This window comes from Maniola jurtina, chromosome 21 (assembly GCF_905333055.1).
Source record: "Maniola jurtina chromosome 21, ilManJurt1.1, whole genome shotgun sequence".
Lineage (NCBI taxonomy): Eukaryota > Metazoa > Arthropoda > Insecta > Lepidoptera > Nymphalidae > Maniola > Maniola jurtina.
In genome coordinates this window covers 5,898,054-5,922,786 of record NC_060049.1, presented here as the reverse complement: position 1 = coordinate 5,922,786, position 24,733 = coordinate 5,898,054, and the positions used below count along the sequence as shown (strand labels likewise).

Below are 24,733 nucleotides of genomic sequence, written 5' to 3'. Positions count from 1 at the left end.
ATGTCGTTCGGGAAGTGGGGGGTAAGTTTTGTCGAAAAGAAGGCAAAACCTTTCCATCCAAGATCTCTAGCGAGACCCTGGATTTGATGCAACAGAGACGGGAAATGTCCTCAACTTCGCCAGAGTGGCGGTCTCTAAACAAGCTCATTAAAAAGCGAATACGTTTCGATATCCGTGCTGCCAACACCCGCAGTATAAAAGATGCGATCGAACGCAATAAAGGGGCTAAAGTATTCGCTAAGAGTCTTGGGAGGAGCCATCTGACGAAGTTGAGAGCATCGGATGGCCGAATTGTTGCTTCGAAACCAGAGGTGCTAGCTGAGATCGAGCAGTTCTACGGGCAACTCTACTCTGCCCATGCTCCAAAACCTGCACCCACCCAAACCGCGAACGACAAACGTGCGAGACTTGTGCGCCACTATACCGATGACCTCCCGGATATCGACGTAGGCGAGATTAGTATAGCTCTCGGGCAGCTGAAGAATAACAAAGCCCCAGGTGATGACGGTATTACAGCGGAGCTCCTGCGCGCAGGAGGAAAGCCAATTCTCAACAAGCTTAAAGACCTCTTTAATACCGTCATCAAAACTGGCATAACACCTGAAAAATGGAGTAGAAGTGTTACTGTGCTCTTTTTCAAAAAAGGAGATAAAAGTCTGCTCAAGAACTACAGACCAATCTCACTTCTAAGCCATATTTATAAGCTGTTCTCGAGGGTGATTACGAATCGTCTCGCCCGAAGACTTGACGAATTTCAGCCTCCGGAGCAGGCGGGGTTTCGACAGGGCTACAGTACCGTAGACCACATCCACACGCTACGGCAGATTATACAGAAGACTCAAGAGTATAATCTACCCCTCTGTCTAGCGTTTGTGGACTACGAGAAAGCCTTCGATTCCATCGAGACCTGGGCTGTTCTGGATTCATTGCAGCGATGCCAAGTCGACTGGCATTATATCCAAGTGTTGAGATGTTTGTATGACTCCGCCACCATGTCCGTCCAAGTCCAAGACCAACAAACCAATCCAATCCCTATACGAAGAGGTGTGAGGCAGGGAGATGTAATATCCCCAAAACTTTTCACCTGTGCCTTAGAAGACGCGTTTAAGGAATTGGACTGGAAAGGTCGAGGCATAAACGTGAATGGCGAAAATATCTCACACTTGCGATTTGCGGACGACATAGTTCTATTGGCTGAATCGCTGCAGGACCTTGAGGAAATGCTGATCGAGCTTAGCTGTTCTTCCAGACGAGTAGGTCTTGAGATGAACATAGACAAAACGAAAGTAATGTTTAACGAGCACGCTATCTCAAGACCCGTCACCGTCGGGAATGTTAGCATCGAAGTTGTTCAAGAATATAACTACCTCGGCCAGATTATACAACTCGGCAGGAACAACTTCGACAAGGAGGCTGACAGAAGAATTCAGCTGGGCTGGGCAGCATTTTCAAAGCTACGTCAGGTCTTCGAATCGTCGATACCGCAAAGCCTTAAGACTAAGGTCTTCAATCAGTGCGTCCTACCTGTGATGACGTATGGAGCAGAAACGTGGACACTGACAGTTGGCCTCGTCCACAAACTAAAGGTCGCTCAGCGCGCTATGGAGCGAGCTATGTTGGGTATTACTCTCAGGGATAAAATCCGGAACGAGGAAATTCGCAGAAGAACAAAAGCGACCGACATAGCTCAAAGGATTAGCAAGCTGAAGTGGCAATGGGCAGGTCATGTCTGTCGCAGAACCGACGGCCGATGGGGCAGACGTGTTTTGGAGTGGAGACCGCGTACCGGTAAGCGCAGTGTGGGACGACCTCCTGCCCGCTGGACCGATGACCTGAAGAAGGTGGCGGGGAGCGGGTGGATGAGGAAGGCGGAGGACCGTGTTTGGTGGCGCGCTCTTGGAAAGGCCTATGTCCAGCAGTGGACGCATACAGGCTGATGGATGGATGGATGGAGACATGGCATACCGCTTGCGTGGCGTGAACGTGCAGTTACGTCTATGGATTCAGGCACGTGCCATGTGTACGTGCTTGGTGTGAATCGGCTTTTAAGCAGTCGCTTGAAAAGAAAACTTTTTGTATTGATTGGTTAAGTTTAAATTAAAAATGAAACAACGGCGTATTTTTTATAATTACTTTTTATTAAACTTCTGGGTTTGGCACAATTTCTGAAATAATGTGTCCCGGTTAATACCGAATCGGTATTAAAACCTAAGTCGGTCTACTTATGTGTATTGAGTGAAAAATAGGTACCTATAACAAAATAATCTCAATCGACAAAAATAATTCCGTTATAAAACCATAAAAAATTAACAACATATCAATTTTAATAAGTAAGTACATTAAAATATCCCGTTAATAAAAACTCTGCTTAAAAATCTTTGCGTAGGGAAGTTAAAAAAAAAGAATGACAGGACATTCTATTTTTAAAAAACAAAATGAGATTCCTGAAACAGTTAATAAATACAGAATAAGAAAAAATCGACCGAGATCTATGCGCAATCGCATATTTAAGTATCGATCATTTATAAAATAACCACAACTAACGTTCACATCAAAAATATCGCGTATTTACATTGGGAATCAACATAAGAATAAATAATTTAACGGCACTGTCTAAACCCTTACACATTTACTAAGTATAATCTATCCATTAGGTTATTTTTTTGATGACATTTTTTACTAAGTAGGAGTTTTAGTGATGTCCGATTCGTATCGCTTATCGATAGAACTCTCGTGTGATTTATTCGTTTTCCGATTCGATAACAATTTATTTTTATCGATAAAGTAATGATGTCGAACAGAAAATAACCTAATCGATACAATAGTACACGCTACAAATATTCGATTAAGTCACATACACAATAATTTATTTATACGCTTACTTCTCTAAAACTATTCACGTTGAGTACATAATATTACTGGCATACAAAATAAGAACGGGCACACACCATGAAAAATAAAACAATAAATATTTAGGTAATTTGTGTGAAAAAAAAAAACAATTTTTACATATTTACAAAAGTGTACAAAGTAAGTTATGAAGTAGATGAGTTCTAGTCTCTTTCTGAATCTAAAATAATAATCTTGCCTTTATGAATAGGCACATCTGTATTATCAAGATTATATACAGATTTGCTAACCATTTCATTAAAAATAAGTACCTACAAGTAGTAATACATAATTTTTCTGTATATTTGTAAAACTGAAAAAGGTGCGTACCCGTCATCAGTTCAAAAAAAATAAAAACAAGAAAGTACAATTAGAAAAATAAATAACGAATAAAAATGGCAATTAACGACATCACTCCATCAGCCCGATTTACACTAAAACTATACAACTTTGTTCTCTAAATCTAGATCTATTAGGTAGATACTTGTCCACTACGACTTAATCTACATCTACTTATAAATTGCACGATTTGATAAAGCGAATATTTGTTTTTATTATTTAAGTATTAATCCCCACTTCTCGGTGGGTCTATTTGTAATAGAAATTGGGAGTAGATTATAATATTCGTTCTATTTTTGAATTAAATTGACAATCTCCAAATTGACCACCATTTTGTGTTCAACACCGGATGGTACAGATTACATTTTTTTTAAAATACTTATAAGGTAATATTAAGTAGCATCGAAGGTTTTATATTTTATAATACAAACATTATTTTCCGTGTACCCACTAAATATTAAAGTACAGATTTCCGCTAATGAGTATTATATATTTTTTATTATATTTCTATTATGCATCATAGTTATCACTGGTTCTTCAACAGTTTCGTGTTCAAAACACTTAAATTTTCAAGCATTTCGCTTCAAATTTTTGGTTCGATACATTAAGTCCCTTAAGCTTACACTACGAAATTGTAGATAGTTTAACTAAGATTTACAAATGGCCACACAAAAATTAAACTCGGGATCCTACCGCTTAATAAATTTTTACTCTACGCCTATTCTAGAATTTACTACAGATAACTATCTATAGCCGAATATCGAATACGTGCATACGATATCTACAAAGATTTTGCATTATATTTACATTGAAAGAATTGAAATATAACAATTTAACTTATTATTTACACTTGTCTAATTGTCTATTCAGTAGATATAGGTACAATTTTGGCACAATTCGAAAGTTAACCCCGTGCCGTCTACACGATACATTATACAGATTACAAAGTCGATCTTAATTCACTAATGGAATAATCTCAATTATAATTAGATATTTGTATAAACGAGAGATCCGAACGACACTGGCATAATATGAACAACCTCTGTAACTTTAGACTGTCTCTTTTACTGTTCCTACTTCTTTCCTTCGCGAAGGTTCGAGAAGCTTACCAGGGGTGGTGAGATGGGGGCATGGAGAGGGGCGCGGCGTGCGGGTAGGGCCAGCCGCGCGCCGTACCTCAATCCTCCTCCCGCGGCGATAAAGGGGGAGAGAACACTGGGTTCATGTAGCTCCCCCCGTTGGGTGGGGGGGAGGAGTTGGAAGGTCCCGGGCTGGACATGGAAGGTAGGAAGTTCAGCTCGCTGCCGCCGTCCCGGCACCACAGCTGCCGCATCTCCTGCCGGCGCGTGCGCATCAGATTCTTGTACTCTGATATCCGCATCTTCTTGCCGTCGACTATGCATGTTCGCTTCGGTCTTGGTCTGTACCTGGAAATTGACAAATATTCCATTTTAAAATCCGGGCCAATAGACACGCGATGACGTTTCCAATAAGAGTCCTAGGAGCTGAAGGTACCTAAGTAAGTAGCTAATATGTAGAAGAAACGGAAACACGCATAGAAGCTCGGTTTTATGACATGCCAGTTCCGTGTTTAGTAAGTACTGTGAGTAGTGACATTCTGCAGTGCTGATACTATTCCAATGCAAAACTTACGAATAAAGCCGAGAATTGGTCTAGAATGGCTTAATTAAAACCAAAGCTTGAACTTTAGCTGGTCTAGAGTTTTGCAACGTCTTTAAAGGGCTTAGTTTTGCATGGCTTGCATGGCATTACACCGTGACAAATTTTATATTTACCAACACCATACTAACTAAGTACGTAACTAAGACCACCATATCTGCTGTGTCTATTGACAAAATATTCTTTTTCCCAAAATTCCAAAGCTCCAGAGTACAGAAGTCGATCTATTTATCACTAATGTGTGACAGAACAGATTCGAATCATGCAACATAAGTGGCACAAGACCGTGTTCTCTAGATATCCTTGCAAGAAACCTTCAGACAGCTGTCAGGGACAGAATATTGATTAAAGACTAAATAAAGGCTTACCTGTAGTCAGGATGTTTCTCCATATGCTGTTTGGAAAGCCTCGACTGCTCCTCATAATATGGCTGTTTCTCCGCATTGGACATGGACTTCCACCTTGCTCCCAAAATTTTGGATATGTTGGAATTATGCATATCAGGGCACGCCTTGAGGATCTTGCGGCGTTCGTCTTTCGCCCAAACCATGAACGCGTTCATGGGTCTCTTGATATGGGGTTTGCCGGTCTCATCGCGTTTCGGTTGGCGAATTAACTTGGCTTTTTCTGATTCTTCAGGTGTAGACTGAGGCCAGGATGATGCTGTAAAGATAAAATTATCAAAAATTAAAAAATAACCAGTAATTAGGTACGTTTTAGAAAGTAAGCCTCTAATTTGAAGGCAGACTAAATGTGATAAAGAACGTGAAAACACGCATTTTTATGATCGAATTTTACAGAGATTTTGTTAACAAAGTCTTCCACAATAGGATGGAATTCGAAAATACCATTTAACACGAAGTAAATCAAAGACTTACAATTTGATTTAGATTATTTTAATGCCGGCAGTTAAGATGCTAGCTTTCGAAAATATTTACAAAATGTTTCTATAATAGCCATTAAAAGTTATGGAGAATTGTTTGAAAGATTTCTATTTTTCAAAAAATACGGATTATTTTTGCTTGAACCACCGTGTAGATTGGTGCTTTTGGGGGTATTGACGATTGGATTATAGGCTTTATTTGTTACAGGGTAAGAGCGTAGGTGTTTGGTTGATACGTGGATATGTGTGGACATAGAATTCAATCGGAAGCTTCACACTAAGCTATGCCATAAATTATCGCGAACAGTGAATGCCGGCTGTAAAACAATCGTTAAACAAAGATTAAGAATGGATCTACTCTGGAACATTCTTGCTCTACGGATAAGCCCAGTGAGATACGGAATGTCGAATTTCCATTTCACATTTTGGGAAGGATTATTCTGTCACGTTCAAGAGCGGAGGAATGATAGACCGGTTTAGATAAAAAAAAATTTAAAGTCCGCGATGAGCAATTTTTTCTGTAAAAGATACTTATTTGCACGGGGCAGAGGACTCAATTATACTTTTTTTTATATACAGGAAATGCCTAACGCATACCCTTCCGTCAGGGGAAAAAGAGAGGTTATGTGGGGCTTGCACCCACTAAAACCTGTGTTTGTTCCTCAACGGACTGGCGGTTGCGCGGGTATCACTAAGGTAGTATTCACCGCACTCCCGCCAGGTCTTGACCCGCCGCCAAGCGGACGGGTCCCATCCCACAGCGGACTAGGCTGGCTGCTACCAGATCCGTCTCAGAAGCGCGCCCAGAACACGAATAATAAACAATTGATTAGTCAGTCCTACCTAACCTGTTACCTAACTTATGTTTCTTTATTACAAAACCAAAATATGACACCAAGCAGCGATATAAATGTAAACTATGTCTGTGGCACCAACTCTATCAAAATCTACAATAGAAGTGCCTTCCTGATATCCCTTGCCAGGTTTTCAGCGAAAGCACAAAGCATAATTCAAATTCCATTATGTAATAGATAACTTTGCAAGTAGGTACAGTCGCGCATACAAGTGACTCGTCCCAAAATATGTGGGTCAACTGAAACACATCCGCTAACATTTCGCTTGACGGATTTGCAAGCAAGTGTCCGCACAATTAATAAGCCAGCACGGAAACATCGACCTTTCAAAGTCGTGGCATTCCTCGTATTAATTTGACACGCTGTTAGATAATTTATAACATCCTACTCATAAGGCTGATTCGCGATAGACGACTTCGGAACGTATTTCGTACTGGTACGCGCGAAATGAATGATATTAATACGATTAGTGAACGCGAAAACATGTTGTGTGCGCGTGATTAAGTGTCGAACATTTGACAGAAGTATACAAGTGTACAACAATATTACTCTGGACGGTTAAAGTGAAAACAGACTATTTATATTTTAATATGCAATATTCAGTTTCTTCTTTCATTATCTTAGTTTCGTAAAATCAGAGAAACTTTGATATAAATAGAGACCTAAATGGTTTTAACAATGGTTAGTTAATCTGTTTAAAAAAACAATTTTAAAAAATTAAAGAATTAAATAATGAGAGTTTGTTTGTTTCTTTGTTCTAAATTTTTATTGCATATAAATAAAAGGATTCACATAAGAAATTAAGATAAGGGTAAAACTACACAACATGCAAAGAAAGTTTACCTATCACTTGTAGCGATCTCTCGCAGGACACTTTTAGAGAAAGGAGACAGGAGTTTTGTTATCTACTATCGTGAATAGTAGAAAATTTGGTCTCAAACAAAGGTTTAAAAATCAGCTGAACGCTTTAAACACAACCAAATAATTTAACTAACTAATAGGTTAATTGTTTCAAATCATTGTGACGTGCCATACGAAGGGAGACAAACGCTACTCAAAAGAGGTAACTCAGGCCTTTTGCAAGTTAATTCCCTCAAGCACTTTTGTACGCGATAGTACTTTCAGCTAAGATCAGCGGAGAGCGGAAACGTGCGTCTCGAGCGCCATCTATCCCATATTTCTTGCAATTCTCTTGTTTTAAAGGAAACCAAACGACATTATGTTTTGTAACCATTTTGGTTTGGGTTCGCGCCAACTATGTAAAGTGTACACTATTAAATTTATTTGCGTCATAATTTACATTAAATAATATAACAAAAAGTTTGATTTGAGTGCATTAGATAATATGTGGTTAACAGAAATTTGAAACAAAATCGTTTTTCTTCTAATGCGAAATGTCCGGGCAGATGACATTAAAGCAAAACTTATCTTATTAGTCTCAATTTCACCAAGCACATATCAAAGACATAACCCCTATTTAATTAAATATTATACCTACCTAATGCTGTCCCTTTTGGCAGATTTTCAAAAAGAAGAGTTACACAAAGAATGTTTAACTAAACCATGGTTAATTGCTTAAGGCATAATGTCTGATTTCACCAAGAAATTAACCACGGTTAAGTTAAACATTTTTAAAAATCACTTAGGTATGTCATCGGCCAAAAGAGACAGCATTATTAGGTACAATGTTTAACTAACCGGCGGTTAAATGATGGGTGAAATTAGGCCTAAACATTAAAAAGTATTATTTCTTGTACGATGGTAGGTACGGAGCCCTTCGTGTGCGAGATCGACTCACACTTGACCGGTTTTATTGAAAAATCCGTGCAACAAATCTAACATATCGAACATCTGATTATTTCGAGTGACGTCCAATCAATATAGTAATTCTACATACCCTATATACCTATATTCTTGCCAGCGTGTTGTTGACACTGTGTAACAAAACAGTACCCTCAGTATAAGCTTTTACTTCTCACCAACATTGATAGTATTCGAGTCGAAACAAAATAACGTCAAATTAAAATGGACCTTAACAGGGCTCTCTCCGTCATACTACTACTCCATACAATCGTAGTTCCAATTTCATTTGAATATTAAGCAACCAAAGTCCATGAAATTTTGCAGACATATTCTAGAAACTAATATCTGTGTCTGTGGTGTTTTAGATTTTTCTAAAAATATGTAGTTTTAAAATTACAGGGGCTCAAAGATTTGTAGGTATGTGAATTTTTAAGACCGCGTAACTTTGAAACCGAATATTTTAACAGAAATCTGGAAAACCACAGGCATAGATATTAGTTTCTAGAGTATGTCTGCAAAATTTCATGGACTTTGGTTGCTTAATATTCAAATGAAATTGGAACTACGTTTGTATGGAGCGAGTGACGGAGTGGCGGACCCCTCTTAAGGTTCTTGATTTGAAGTCAAAAATTCAGTACCATTGATTTTAATTTCGCAACGTTTCCGCTGGCTGTAAATATGCAAACTTGAGCATTAAAACAAGGCTGTTAGGGGCCATTTTACTTTAACGTGTTTCGAATCTCAAATACTATCAACGTTGGCGAGAAGTACATTCTTGTACTAAGGGTACTGCACACTTCCCGTGTCGTGTTGAAGTAGACTGTACATCAGACGTTGCAGTTGGAAATTGATTCTAACAACCTGACCTACATTACATACCAACCCTATGACTCTCATGTCATAATCATAAGTGTGCGGTTACACTAACGACTTGCCGGTTGACAATAAGTTGCCATACCTTAATAAACGAAGGACGACTAGGTGAAGCTGAATGAAGGGATGAAAAGATCTTTCGGAAGCTTTTTTTTCTCTTTCTCGCCTGGCTTTATAAAGAATAGCCAATGTCAAGTTTGTAGTTATTTACAAGTTAGGTAAACTATATAAGTATGGACTTCGTCTGTGCCGGCGCTCGCCGACATACGCGCGGCGCCCCCCTAGAGCGCTTTCCAGTCAGTTCCAGCGAGGTTCCAGCACCAAAAAACACCTAACACCAAACCAACACCAAAAACACCTCTGATTGGTTGACGCTCGCTCACTATTGGCTACAATGAATTGTTGCAACAAGAATAGCATAAAAGCCAACAACAATTGCGATTGTAATATGATTGATGCAGGTTTTACGGAATCGAGCTACTGAAATCGACATCCTGTCAAACATTAAGGGCTAGGAGTGAAGTGAAATCAAAGATAGGAACCCAGTCGTTTCATAGCCTACCTAGCGTCAAATATAGGTAAGATTTGACGCATGCCAGTGTAGGTGAAGCCTCTACGTTTTGTTAGAAGTTTCTTAACTGTCATGAATAACGTGGTCATGGTATTTATGACAAAAGTCGCTAATGTGAACTGACGCTTACGATTTACAGTGTAATATCTGGATTCTGGAATTAATTATATTTAGCAATTAAACACCCGAACATCAAAATGTTTGGCGACACGGAACATTTCTTAGTTTTCACATTTCGCGGCGAAAGCGTTCGTTGTGACGATTTATCTAATTCCTTGTTTATTTTCGTTTCTGTTGCATAATGCTTCGCGGTTTCTGTGGGTTATGACAAATATTGATTATTTGGATAAGTTGACAAGTACCAGTTTCTTAGAGTTCTGAATTTTCGCAGATTTCATTCATTGGATTAGAGTTTTGAGTTACTAGGGTTCCGTACCTCAAAAGGAAAAACGGAACCCTTATAGGATCACTTTGTTGTCTGTCTGTCTGTCTGTCCGTCCGTCGTGTCTGTCAAGAAAACTATAGTACCTATTACTATAGGTTTATGATACTTCATAAAATTTGGTCGGTAGGTAGGTCTTAAGGCACAAGTACAGGAATAAAACCGCGAATTTGTGGTTACATCATTTAAAAAAAAATTAGTAGTACAAATAGAAAGGTTTTACAGTTCAAACTATAAATATAGGTATTACAAATACAGCCAGCTGATTTTTTAGAGAAAATATCTCGTGGACGCATGGCTTAACAATTATGACGTAAACCTGCGTCACAACTTACGCAAACGATTGAAAAATATGCGTACGGCTGTCTAATCAAATCATTTATTGGGCCTACCTACAATGTGTCTAGACATAACCCCGTCGAAAGTAAAAATAGATGGTTAAACTATTAAAAATATTCGATGAAACTTGATATTCCAAAGTAATAGAAAGCAGTTCCTACGGCTTCTTGATGTTTGAGGGTTCGGTCGAAATTTTGAACCTTCTTAATGGAGGCACAGAGTAAGTATAGGAGTAAGTTTAGGTAACCCACCAGAAGTTCGATAAATCCATCCACATAGATAGAGCAATGGTGCGGTAAGGAGCCGCGACGGCGCTAGTATTTTTTTTTTAAAGAATATTAGCCATTTTCATCATGACTAACATTCCCCTTTCCCCTCCAACTAAGCGTAAATCTTGTGCTAGGAGTGGGTACGACAATAGTGCAACGGGTGGGGATTGAACCGCCGACCTTTCTGATTTCAGACCGTTCCTATAACCGCTGAGCTATTGACGCTAGTAATTTCGGTACCAGAATGGCTTATGGCAGTCATGGCAGTCGTGGTTTAACAGGAGATCAAAGGCGGTACAGCGTCTCTCCTTACATTGTGACGGAAGCAGAATGCAAAATGTACTTACTATTGCAAGCCGCGTTAAAGTCATCATCCTTCTTCATATAGGGGCTGTTTTCTTCGATTGGAGGGTAGGGCACGAATCTCTGCATCATCATCGGCTGGGCGGGGGACGGGGTGCGTTGCTTGCTGAGGTTGAGGGGGGTGTCCGGGTCTTGGGGTGGGGGGGAACGAGCGCTGGCCGTCAGTTGGGCTAGCTGGGCTGTAGCGGGCCAGGCTGGGCTGGGTACCACCTGGAAAATAGAGATGGGCATTGAGCAAATGTACTTTTATACAGCGAAAGGTAAAAACAGCGCAAGACTTCGTGTGGAAGTCCCTACGGCCAACTAGAACGTTAACGAAGACTTTAAATAGAAAATACCTAAGTATAATAAGCATCCTTAAAACTGATCTGGTTTTTGAGAGGCTTTAGCCACGGCTAGCTGTTACTCTACTAGTACTAGGTATCGCATAGCAAGATGCCATGTGGAACGAGTTATATCCATATATTATGTCCATCACACTAATATTCCATAAGTTTTAAAACCCTTTTAAGTTACCGCGCGATCAATTTATCATCATCTTCATTGTTAAAAGTAGAAAACAAAGTGTTTGTATAAATAATAATATATCTATATGTGCTTTGTTACAATCCACAAAATCGTTGACAGTCTAATTGAAACTGCTCCAAAATTCGTAAACTCCTGACCCACATAGATATTATGATAAATGCGATGCCAAAAATTGTGATGGCTCATTAAATTGTGAAAATACGTCTCGAGCCATAGATATACAATGTGTGGATATGCGACATTTATTTGCTGTTCCCAACCCTGGTAGGTACTAAACAGGGCTCTCTCCGTCACTCGTTTCATACAATCGTAGTTCCAATTTCATTTGAATATTAAGCAACCAAAGTCAAAGACGTGCTCAAAGATGTCAAAAATTAAATTTAAAATTTAAAAAACTCCGACACAAAAACGTCCAAAAAGTAAAAAATAATAGCTAAGCAATAAGAGTAGTTATACCTACTTTTAACAACCATTAAACTAATACCAATTTATCACACTTCACAGACTTCACACTTAATATTATAAAGGCGAAAGTTTGTATGTGTGTGTGTGTGTGTATGTTTGTTACTCCTTCACGCAAAAACTACTGGACGGATTTGGCTGAAATTCGTAATGGAGATAGATAATATCCTGAATTAGCACATAGGCTACTTTTTATCCCGGAAAACCAAAGAGTTCCCACGGGTTTTCGAAAAACCTAAATCCACGCAGACGAAGTCGCGAGTGTCAGCTAGTTCCTAATAAGATTTGGCATAATAATAAATGAAGTTGCAGGAACCACGAAATACAATGGGAAAAAACTTATTCGGAGATTTGAAGTTTATTTTAATTTTAGCATGTCAATAAAGCCGTGAATAAATAAACACAGGACATTGAAATTATGACAGACAATCGATTTGGCAAGCGATCGATAGTTGGATAGTGGTTGGTAATTATAATTAACTAGCTGTGCCCTGTGGTTTTACCCGCGGTAAATAAGTTTGTATACGTAAAAACATGATTTTTTACGGAATAAAACGTAGACTGTGTGCTAATCCAGGGCATAATCTATCTCCATTCCAAATTTCGGCCAAATCCGTCCAGTAGTTTTCGCGTGAAGGAGTAACAAACATATACACACACATAAAACTTTCGCCTTTATAATATTAGTGTGATTAGGTCAGTATTTTCAACGCTAACGTGTGGATGTTGCTTAATATCCTGTGTCGGTCTTTAATTAATTGACACCATATTTGTTTGTCTATAATATTCAATTTCCTTACAACGTCTATTCTATTTTAATTTTACCCTACATTTTTAAAAAGCTTGTGTGTTTGCAAGAATTTACATAATACGAGAATTCTACTTCTTCTTATTTACATTCCTTTTTAACCCCCGACCCAAAAAGAGGGGTGTTATAAGTTTGACATGTGTATCTGTGTATCTGTCTGTGGCATCGTAGCTCCTAAACTAACGAACCGATTTTAACTTAGTTTTTTGTTTGAAAGGTGGCTTGATCGAGAGTGTTCTTAGCTATACCTAATCCAAGAGAATCGGTTCAGCCGTTTAAAAGTTATCAGCTCTTTTCTAGTTACAGTAACCTTCACTTGTTGGGGGTTTTATAAATTTTTAATTTACATTTGTAAATAAATTTTGAATAAATGATTTTTTACATTAGCTGGTGGGGGTGGCTGCGGCCGCATCTGCTCCAGAAGAGGAAGGAGGCCCAGCGGAGGTCCAGGGTAGAGGGAGTGCCCGCGCCTGACCATCTCCTGTCTTCGAAGGTGCTCTTGCTGAAGTCTTTGCAGCTCCAGCTCTGCTGATACTGTGCCGATGTTCTGCAAAAGAAAACCTTACGTTAAAGCATTTAAACTCATAATCATTTATTTCGAGTAGACTATTTTAAGGCGTTTGTCAGATTAACAATACTGGTTCGGAAAGTAGATTTGATGACTGATGAAATATAGAAGTTATTCTCTTCAAAAACCAACATTTTATGATACATTTTCATTTCAGAACAGTCTTGCAGCAAACCTTTTAGTTATTTAACTCTTTTTGTTTTTTTTTTAAAGAATATTAGCCACGCTAATCATGACTAATACTCCCCTTTCCCCTCCAATTAAGCGTAAAGCTTGTGCCAGGAGTGGGTACGACAGTAGTGCAACGGGTGGGGTTTGAACCGCCGACCTTTCGGAATTCAGTCCGCTCCTCAACCGTTGAGTTATCGAGGCTCTAAGCTCTAGCAAAGATAGGTACGTTTTGAATATCTGAGAATCAGGACTCTAGGAAACTTTGACTCAAATGATATGATGGAAATGGATGGATGGAATAAAAATGATGATGCTGATTCCACTGTTCGACAGATAAAAACGGAACAGAGTCAAAATTCTTGCAGGTGTGCAAAAGATAGGCATTTTAATTATACTGGATTCTATTATTCCACAAGATTCAATAAACTTACTGGCTTAAACTCGTCAATTAAAGACATTGTTAACTTTAAATAAACATTTTCCTCATCATCCATTTAACTGTTAATGCAGTCTTAAATGTTACTGCCTTCCTCGAATCGCAATAATTTATCACAGCACAAAAGGAACGTTCGAATAGGAACAATCATTCAGCAGAATGCGGTACTTTTGCAAATCGTTTAAATGAGAGATCTTTCTTCGAGAAATTTGTTCTTCACGATATATTGCACACTTAAACTCCGCCGTGACAAAGAGTGCTAAGCTGAGCGCACAAATCAAGTGGGAGACGTTGCACTAAATCTCAGCACCCATAAACTTGGACCCAAAAAAGAAATTCTCGATTAATTGCTCGGGAGTCGTGACGAATACCACAATATACATTTTATCAGCTCTTCATTAAGACAGTATTGAATTGTTAATGGTTGTACACCGAACGATATTATAAGGCGATGAAAACTAAATACCTCGGTCCTCGATGAATCGTAGGCGTCCAGACTTCAAAAAAAGTCTTCAGCGCAAATTATGTTAAGGACTTCGGACGCTACAAAAGGTTTTGGCGATTCACTTCAAAGTGTCTCCAGCAGCGAATACGTTTAAGTGAAATATAGCCAGGAAGATAAAAAGGAAGATCGCTAATGGAAGACAGAAGCGAAAACATAAATAAGCATGACATAATCGCACGAATAAAAAGCGTGGCGCGGTTGTAATAGGTACCCGATCCCGGTATCGGAGGCCGGAGCGCCACTGGTAGGTAATCGACCAAGTTTTTCCATTCGGCAGACAAATTGCCGTCATAACCGAACGGATTAAACTTTTTATTAAAAAACCGGCCAAGTGCGAGTCAGACTCGCGCACTGAGGGTTCCGTACTCGGGTATTTTTTCCAATATTTTGCACGATAAATCAAAAACTAACATAAAAATAAATAAAAATCTGTTTTAGAACGTACAAGTAAAGTAAAATATGTTTCAATTTTCAAAGTAAGTTATCTTACTTTGAAAATTGAAACATATTTTAATTATTTTTTTAATGATGTAACCACAAATTCGCGGTTTTCAAATTTATTTCTGTACTTGTACTAAAAGACCTACCTACCTGCCTTTCATGATTCTAGGTCAACGGGAAGTACCCTATAGGTTTCTTGACAGACACGACGGACGGGGACGGACGGACAGACAGACAGACAACAAAGTGATCCTATAAGGGTTCCGTTTTTCCTTTTGAGTTACGGAACCCTAAAAACAACAAACCGAGCATAATGTATGGCTGTAATCGGCAAGGGACAGATGTTCCCGAATAACGTGCGCGATTTATCTAATGTAAAAAGACTTTTATTTAATAGCTCCGTGGAAAGGCGGAGATGTCCTAGCGATGGGTGCTCATGTTTTACAACCGACCATGTTTTTGGCATTCCCTTCACATTTTTATAGCTTTATTAACGTTTGAGATATAAAAATTCGATTTTCATGGAGATGACCAGGTGCGGCGTTACTTGTCCGCCGCCCAGGCGAGCCGGACCGTCGTAAATGATACATGAAAATGTTTATTAAATGTACAGGAAAGATGGAGTGATACCATTAAAATGGCTAGGTCAATGGTTGCCGTGCCAATAGACACCGCTGGGCGTGATCTGGCGTAGCGTGGTGATCGGTGAGCGTACGCGCCGATGTCCGATCAATAAAGATGGCCGCAGCTATAATTAACCCGGGTAAACACACACCATCTGTCACTGCGTCCTTGGCACTCTAACGGTGCATTTCATACAATAATGTCGCCGCTTAAGAGATTACCCGTCTCTCAACATCTCGAAACTGTACATTAATACTTTGAGCTACCGATAAATCGTAATTAAGCTATTGTCAGAGCATTAATGCCGCGTCCTAATGATCGAGATGAAAGAGAAGATTAGCTTAAGGCGTAGATCAAAAACGTTTTACTTGAAGAATATGAAATCGTAGTAGGACCTGACAAAGAGATCAGAGATGAAGACCGGACATACCATGACATAATTTATAAAGTCGGCGCCCATATCAAAATAGTGCGTTCCTGATTTTTGGAGCTGCGAAAGACGATTTTAATCCTAACCGCCATCAGAATTGGGTCGATGTGTGTTGCGGAAGGCTTGGATTTGGTGAAAATATATCGAAAGCTGTATAATGAAACGGACGTCACATTGACGTAGGAGATGCAAGATCTTGGGTGAAATCATAATATTTACTGTCAGTGGTTGACATGTCCTCATTCCTAGATATATTATTCTAGGATTTCATTTAGATTTTGTGTATTTGTGTGCGGACGATTGGTGTGTCATAAATCACTGAAGACGTCGAGATAACGATAAACAATGACGAATGTTTTTATGGAGACTTCACAACCTTGTCTCTCCTTCACCGTTCTACCCACGTTGTATCAAAGAATAGACAGAACCGTCATAGGCAACCTTATGTGGTTGACATCCAATCAATTCGCACGAAATGTTTGCATTTAACGTTTTTGATACGAACCGCTGAAAAGAGTCAATAGGCGTCCAAACTCTATCCACGGAGAGAAGTTAATATAGGCCTCTCTGTTTCGTAATCTCATACAAATGACAAAGACAAAGTCTGTGGGCGTTAACCTTTTAAGTGACCAACCAATCACAAACGAACCTATGTTTTCGAATTGAATTTCAAATGTTTTTTGAATACTGGTTAACATAGGTTCGTTTGAGATTGGTTGGTCACTCAAAATGGTTAACGCCCACTGACTTTTTTGTCTTTGTCATTTGTTTGGGATTACGTAACAGAGAGAGGCCTATATTAACTTGTTTCCATGGATATGTAGGTAAACACATTCTTATGATTGCACGATTGTCAAGCTTATCTTGCGAAAGAGACGATCGTGATTTGTTTACGGATAATTGACAATACCCTCCTACTTGTTGGTATGAAATGCGTTGATGTGTTGATAATTTAAATGTGGGATTATAAAAGGGATAACAATAGGCGTCGAGCGGCGTGCGGGGCTGAACAAAGCGCGACGCAGGCGGTGCATTCTGCACGATGACATATCAAAATGAATCGCTAATGCACAATCCTGGCTATGGGATGACTGGAGCCTCCATAGTTGCAAATATTTTTTAGCATAGGAAAATATCGTTGTGATATGTTAACATACTAGCTGATGCCCACGACTTCGTTCGCGTGGTTATCTATATGTTAATCCAGGGTCTCCTTTCTCCATTCTAAATTTCGACCGAATCCGTCCGTATTTGCGTGAAAGAGTAACAAACATATACACATACATACAAATTTGTGCCTTTATAGTGTTAGTGTGATTTTTAATACGATAAGAAAGCTTTGTGAGTACGACTTCCTCTAAGTACCTTAGAAACGGTGGATTAACGTCACGCAAGTAGATGAACGTGCCAATTGTCATTGATCATGTAAAGGAATGTGAAGGAATGAAATCAACTTCAAGAACATGAGGAAAGCAGATCCTAGCCCTAGCCGGGATACCTACATGATAAGAAAAAGTTAGCAATTTTAAAGCTCATAGGTAGGTGCGTACCTATCTACGAATATTTTAATCTCACAATCAAGTTTTTAGGATATGCGTAATGTATCGAGCATTTCGTAAATTCAAACTTACAAGTTACACACGCACAAAGTAATAACTTTCAAATTTCTTACACCAACATTAATGTATTATTTAATGTGTTGAGACCATTTTTTATTATTAGATAATTTGACTCTCATAACTTGTTTGTTATGTTTTTGTAGATAAAATGAAAATTTTCCTCGATTGTGCAGCTTCCTGCTGTCGTGTCGTTATGACAGATTTTTAATTTCGAAATCTCGGACAGTATTTTTAATAAAAATAACTTTTACGACATTAATTGAAACCTTCGTTTGATTGGAGAGAAACGCTAGCGGAAGGCAGTGGAAGATATCTTATCTATCTACGACATTCTATTAGCATTTTTAGGGTTCCGTACCTCAAAAGGAAAAACGGAACCCTTATAGGATCACTTTGTTGTCTGTCTGTCTGTCAGTCTGTCCGTCCGTCCGTCCGATCCGTCAGATCACATTAAGACTGACTTAAAGACCAATTATTTTAGCTAAATTAATAAAATTATTAAAATTTATGTAGCAATGACGGCTCCACACATTTTGATAGGACTAAAATGGTTTTAATATCGAGACCAGATTGCACAATAATGCCTTGAATTAATTATTACATTGCAATACCATGACTTGTTTTTATCAGAGCGGTCCGATGGGGTTCAGATTAGTTAGACATTTAGTAGGTATAGTTAAAAGGGTTAGGGCATATGCAATTACTAACTCTGATAAACGTGATTTGGCATAAATGTAACGAGTATTTCATACGTTACATTGTTTTGAATAAGTTCATTGCCTGATTTTTTAAAGATTTTTTACAATTTTTGCTTGAACACAAAATATGCATTTTTGTAAGTTTAATATTTAAATTATAAATGTTAATTTTATGAAGGCCTCGTGGTTTTTAAGAGCCATTTTACTGAAACATTAAATGAATTGGTAGTAAATGGACAGGACTGAAGATTTCCTAAGCCCACATCCGGAACCACATACGGAATCATAAGTACTAGTACCTACTTTTAATCTGTACCTATCACAAAGAGGTAATAGATATATTCTGTTAGTTTGTGAGTTTGTAGAGGGTAAAACTTCGGGAAAATGATCATATTCTGCAAATTCTTTCTAGAAATACTTAGATAGCTACGTTATTCCGAAAGAGTTATGTTATACTTAGCTATAAAATATGTGACGTTGGACTAAGTCACGGGAAAAGCTAGCTTATTTAGAAATTAAGTAAGCATTTCTATACAGTCTCAGTTAGGAATAACACTCGAAACCTTTTTTGGGACAGCCAATAAGACAGCGCTTACCTACCTATACCTACTTATTATAAGTGAGTAGCAAAAAGTTTTCAAAAGCGACCTGCAATGGTCAATATTGGATCAAATATTGGCCAAAATCATTACCCATAATATAAGAATGCTATTTTTTTCTTGGTTTGTCATTTTGCCCTTCAGTCACGCCGCAGCGGAGCACGGATCGACGTGATTTTTGCAAGGATCTAGTTAATGACCTGGAGAGTAACATAAGCTAGTTTTTGTCCCGGAAAATCAAAGAGTTCGAACGATATTTTTAAACGGATGAAGTCGCGGGCATCAGCTATCTTCTGATCTTTATATCCCACTATTCATATCGTATACCTATTCCGAGCCTGACAAACTCCTGGCTAACATAATAAAGCCGACAAAACATGGGGAGCCCTTTATACAGCAAACGCATAATCACCGGCCGATGGTAGATTAGCATCAGTTGAAAATCGCGACTCACCCATCAGAATAAGGATCTCCTGCGGCGATCTGCGGATTTGTGCGTCGACAAGTGGCACGATCGATCTGACAGTTTAATTGCCGGTTGTCAAAATGTTTGTTAAACTTCTTTTGACTTCGGTGAAGGGGTTTGGTTTCTTAATGGATGGTCAAAAGTCATGGGTTAGAATGCTTTCTCTTGTTGAAAATAGTTTGATTTAATTAGATATATTTGTCTATTGGTCAATTCAATATATCATTTAATTATGTATGTGAATTGAGAAGCTGGTGTAGTTGCTCAGAATTGAATTTACTGGAGGTGCAAAAAACCGATTGAAAGCTGTTTAAACTTAAATGTAATTAAGTGTACAGGTTTTGTTCGAAAGCACGAACTTTGGACAAAATTTTATCACAGTTTTAGGCTGGTTTGCTTGGAAATGAGTTTAAGTATGGTAATCCGTTAGGTCAATTTTTTTCGTATAATGTTTCGTAGTTTAGGCGCTACGGTGGAACACACAGAATCTGGATACAAACATACACACATACTTACATAGACTGCTAAAATCATAATCCTTACTTTTGGCTTTGACGCAGTCAGGTAAAAAAAGTACTTGATCACAAGTATAATTAAGTACACCGTTCTGTTCACCAGCTCCTCAGCTATTATTATTGGACTAATGGAGCTAGTTAAGTTTAGTATAATACCAGTTTTTTGCAGAAGGTGGGAGAAAAAACAACAAAATCATAAAATATAACAGACAATCAATCAATCAATCAACATGTTTGCGTCCACATCTGGACATAGGCCTTCCCAAGAGCGCGCAACCACACACGATCCTCCGCCTTCCTCATCCACCCACTTCCCACTATCCTTTTAAGGTCGTCAGTCCAGCGGGTCGGAGGTCGTCCCACACTGCGCTTGCTGATACACGGTCTCCACTCCAGAACACGTCTGCCCCAGCGGCCATCAGTTATTAGGCAGACGTGGCCTGCCCACTGCCACTTCAACTGGCTAATTCGCTGAGCTATGTACTCGTACGACAGATACTATCCTTCAAAAAAAATAATTTCAAAACAATTGATTTTATTCGAAAAGTAGTCCATAACCAATGAATAAGTATGATTTTATTGAAGTTTGAAGTATGAAGGCTATAATAATGTCGGCACGTGCCAGGGCGTCGTCGTGTGCCGAAACCGCCGCGCTAATTTGAAGAAACCGCAATCCACAAGGGTTGTCACGCAGAAAACTAAATTTTCTAGCTATCTGGTTTTTTGCGCAAAGGATCAGCCTAGCTGTCCAGCGCGGGATTGCAGCCAATATCTTTGGCACCATTCCACGCGGGCGTGATTTGTATAGTAATTTCGTTTTTAAGGTTGCAACGCGCTAACCTACAAGGGGTAGTACCTATACCTATTACTTAGTAGGTAAGTGTTTCATGGGGCGCAGTCATTCCGAAAAGCTAAATCGCTTAATGCGATATGTAGTGAGTGTGTGCGATATGCGATAGTATGAAGACTTAACCTCTTAAGATTAAGCAAAATTCATTCATTTTTGATACAATACCAATATCATTAACAGACTTCCAAAAATGAGGCGAGCGTAATGAAATAAACTAGAAATCTAAGCGTGAAGCTCGCCCGACTTCAACATTATTTTTTTAATAGAAAGAAAAAAAAAAATTACTGGTATTTTGGTGAGTGAGGTGAGTTAGCGTTACACTTAGTATTACCACCGCTACAAAAAGATCTCAAACTGAGTAATAGTAATTGAACTTAAACAATAATTATTATCATAAATAATAATTGTATATTTTTATAAGTAGCCCTATTTTTTATGGAACATCCCTAGTTAGTGGCTACTGGGCCGTGAATTGCAATAGCCACCCCTTCGAAGTCTTGTCTTTTTGAGTGTTCAAACTTGATTGTTTGCACTTTTGAATTAGCGAGGGCGGCCATAATAGGAGTCTATTTAGATCGTCAAAAAAGCTAGTCAATTATTTTCTTTTTTCGGCTCTCGATTTTTTTTTCATTGAGTAGTCAATTAACTTCGTTTCTAAGCAATAATAATTATATAATGTTTCAAAATCGAGGGACGTTGGGTCCTACGGATATCCTTATTTCTGATTTGGTCACATCCAAGTAACTCCAAGCATAACTCTCTCCATTGCCCGCTGAACTTTCTTGTCAGACCCATGTTTCAAGTATTGGATAGATGAAAGCTGTCAAAAAAAAACCCTACTATCTAGACTTAAAATTACCAGTGAAAACTACTTATCAGGTATTTTAACTATAGCTAGTTCATAATAAATTTTCCTTTGTTCCACATAAATAACATTAATAAAACGTGTTTCTAATATGAACGTAAAATCTCGTCAACGACCGGAAGTTTAAAATTGCTTTGTTAAACGTTGATTATGATAGAACTGTCGTTGAAACGCGTGTGATGTGGCGTGGACCTAATTGCTGATTTATAACGCAAGTCTAACAAAGGAAGTAATAAAAATTACTTCTAAAAATAATTCGTTGTTGATCAAAACTGTTACATGGTATTATTAAATTGTGATCGTCGGAATTGTAGTTTTTTTTAAGTTCAGATACAAGTTAGCCCTTGACTGCGATCTCACCTGGTGGTAAGTGGTGATGCAGTCTAAGATGGAAGCGGGCTAACCTGGAAGGGATATGGCAGTTTTTTTCAAACTCATACCCCTTTGGTTTCTGCACGGCATCGTACCGGAACGCTTAGTCGCTTGGCGGCACGGCTTTGCCGGTAGGGTGGTACGAAACTAGCCACGGCCGAAGCCTCCCATCAGTTCGATTTTACGGTATCTAGCGCTGGTCATACTCAAGTTTTTTTAAATTCATTTATAATTTCAATTAGCGCTTGACCACAATCACACCTGATGGAAGGTGATGATGTGGCCTAAGATGGGACGCGTTTGCAGCGGACTTGAAGCGGCGTCCAGTAAACTTGACGGTGTATGGTTATCAGTGACAAGTCGACTTGTTAGGTAAGTACCTATATTATATAATTCCCAGACCTTTTTATTTCACAATAATCAAACAGCAATAGGTACTCATTTATATCGAAATTCCACAAATAAGCCTATTAGTTATAAAAACAACGTAGCAGAGCGTATCAGGTTGAATAAATAAAGAGACGATAAACAAAGGCGACCCCAAAGCCGGAGGGACGCTTACAGACCAACTCCCGTGGGTACCCCCTTCTTTGGCTGAAGCTACGTTACCGCCCGCCCACGGCTTTAGGCGGCGCGTCGAGCGGGGCGGCGCGCGATTTAATGTAACCGCCAATGAGCGAGCGGTTGAAACAACTTACAAGTAACATTGTAATACTATTACTATCAAATAAATGGTATCTGTCTATTAAATAGGATCGGGCAATCGTATATACTGATTACTGGTATACTACGGCTATACATATAGGTATATAGTAAAACGCGTAGGAAAATTTGCCCATCAAATTAAAAACTTAATTGATATTTTCCAATCCTCACGACCTGAGGATCTATAGTATATCTTTTAAAGTTAAAGTTAACTGCGCCTAAATAGATACAGATTTCAAATTAAGAGCGTTTTAATCTATACTAATAAATAAAATTGGAGTGTCTGTGTGTAATTTCGAAATAACTACCTCATATTAAGCTCATAGGGTTATTTGAACGATACCTTAACTGAATCACACGTTTTTAAAATTTTTGTCTGTCTGTCTGTCTGTCTGTCTGTCTGTCTGTCTGTTTGAAAAGGCTAATCTTTGGAACGACTGAACCGATTTTGACGGAATTTTCACAGACAAGCAGAGGATTGACCAGGGTGTAACATAGGCTACTTTTTTAACCGACTTTCAAAAAGGGAGTTGTGTTTTTCTACCTATGCACACTGAAATCTCTGAGATTTCTGAACCGATTTGCGTAATTTTTTTTTTAATCGATAGAGGAACTTTGCGACATTGTTTCATAAAAAATTTGGATTCCAACTCCTCAATCCTGATGCTGTAGGGGATCTGACCAATCCACGCGGGCGAAGCTGCGGGCATCAGCTAGTCTTCATACTAAATGACAAATTCACGTAAGTTAACGTTAACTTGAAAGTTACACTCAGAGCCCAGGTTATCTCCATAGGTATACCTAAACTCAAGATTTGACATATCGTGTCTAGCTGTCAAATCATGACAACAGTCAAAAAAGTTATAGAATAAGCCTTTCCAGGAAAAACATTTTATGTAACCTGAGCGGACCGTCATAGCCGCTATATTATCGCTTATTATTTAATGAACGGTTCTTTATTTTGCTTTCCGAGTAGCGTCTCAAATCGCGGCTCAACGTAGCCTCTGTCTCTGTCCTCCTCCCCTCCCCTCTTTTCTGCCCTCCTTTCTGCCCTCCTCCTGTCTTGCCTCTTTGGTTCTTACCTACTCGGATGCTCGTCCCACTTCAGCATTTCTTTTATTCCTTGCGTACTCTTCTTTTTATTTTTTGTTTTCCGTTACACAGCGGAAATAATGGCGTTGGCTTTGTATGGACATTTAATTTTTTTACTTTAATTTTACCAATGATTTTGATTTTTCTCCTATAAATTAAAATTATGGGCATGTTTTTTTTTCTCCTTTATTTATTTAAGGGCTTTTACACCTATGTACATGTCAGCACTATTATAATCTAATTAAATAAAAGAAACAAAAAATTCTTAACCTAACAAAATAAACATAAAGAAAAAAAACATATTAGTAAAAGGCAACGCAAGTGATACATTTCTCAAGAAATAAGACTTATGGATTGGACATGAATTAGGTTTTCTTGTTCTACAAAATTATCTTAATTTCGGTAGGTACCCGATAACATACCTGCTACTTTTTATTGAATTATGAGTGATTGGTCTTCTTCGTGAAGTTGGACCGGAAAGCTGTAGGTATCTCAAGTAGCTACTAGTGCCTAGACTAGTTTTCAACAAGAGCCAAGAAGTCTAATTAATCAGACTGTAAGTATATACTTTCGAATCACTAAAGTTCTGATTTACAAACAAAAATGTAAACATATACATAATGAAATACTTACCTATTTGTTTTCTAATATTATAAATAGCGGGCTAGTCATAA

At 38.5% G+C, this 24,733-nt stretch overlaps 1 protein-coding gene across 1 annotated transcript in view; it reads right to left on the bottom strand.

Moving 5' to 3' along the window:
• Nucleotides 1-2,765: 2,765 nt before the first annotated feature.
• Nucleotides 2,766-24,733, bottom strand: part of LOC123876230 (transcription factor Sox-5) — a 191,824-nt gene continuing 169,856 nt past the window's right edge. Inside the window, exons 4-7 of the mRNA XM_045922414.1 lie at nucleotides 13,486-13,650; nucleotides 11,290-11,515; nucleotides 5,277-5,571; nucleotides 2,766-4,655 (exon numbers count right to left, since the gene is read on the bottom strand). Coding sequence (XP_045778370.1) covers nucleotides 4,406-4,655; nucleotides 5,277-5,571; nucleotides 11,290-11,515; nucleotides 13,486-13,650 — 936 coding nt within the window. The 3' untranslated portion in view covers nucleotides 2,766-4,405. The remainder of the gene's footprint in view (nucleotides 4,656-5,276; nucleotides 5,572-11,289; nucleotides 11,516-13,485; nucleotides 13,651-24,733) is intronic.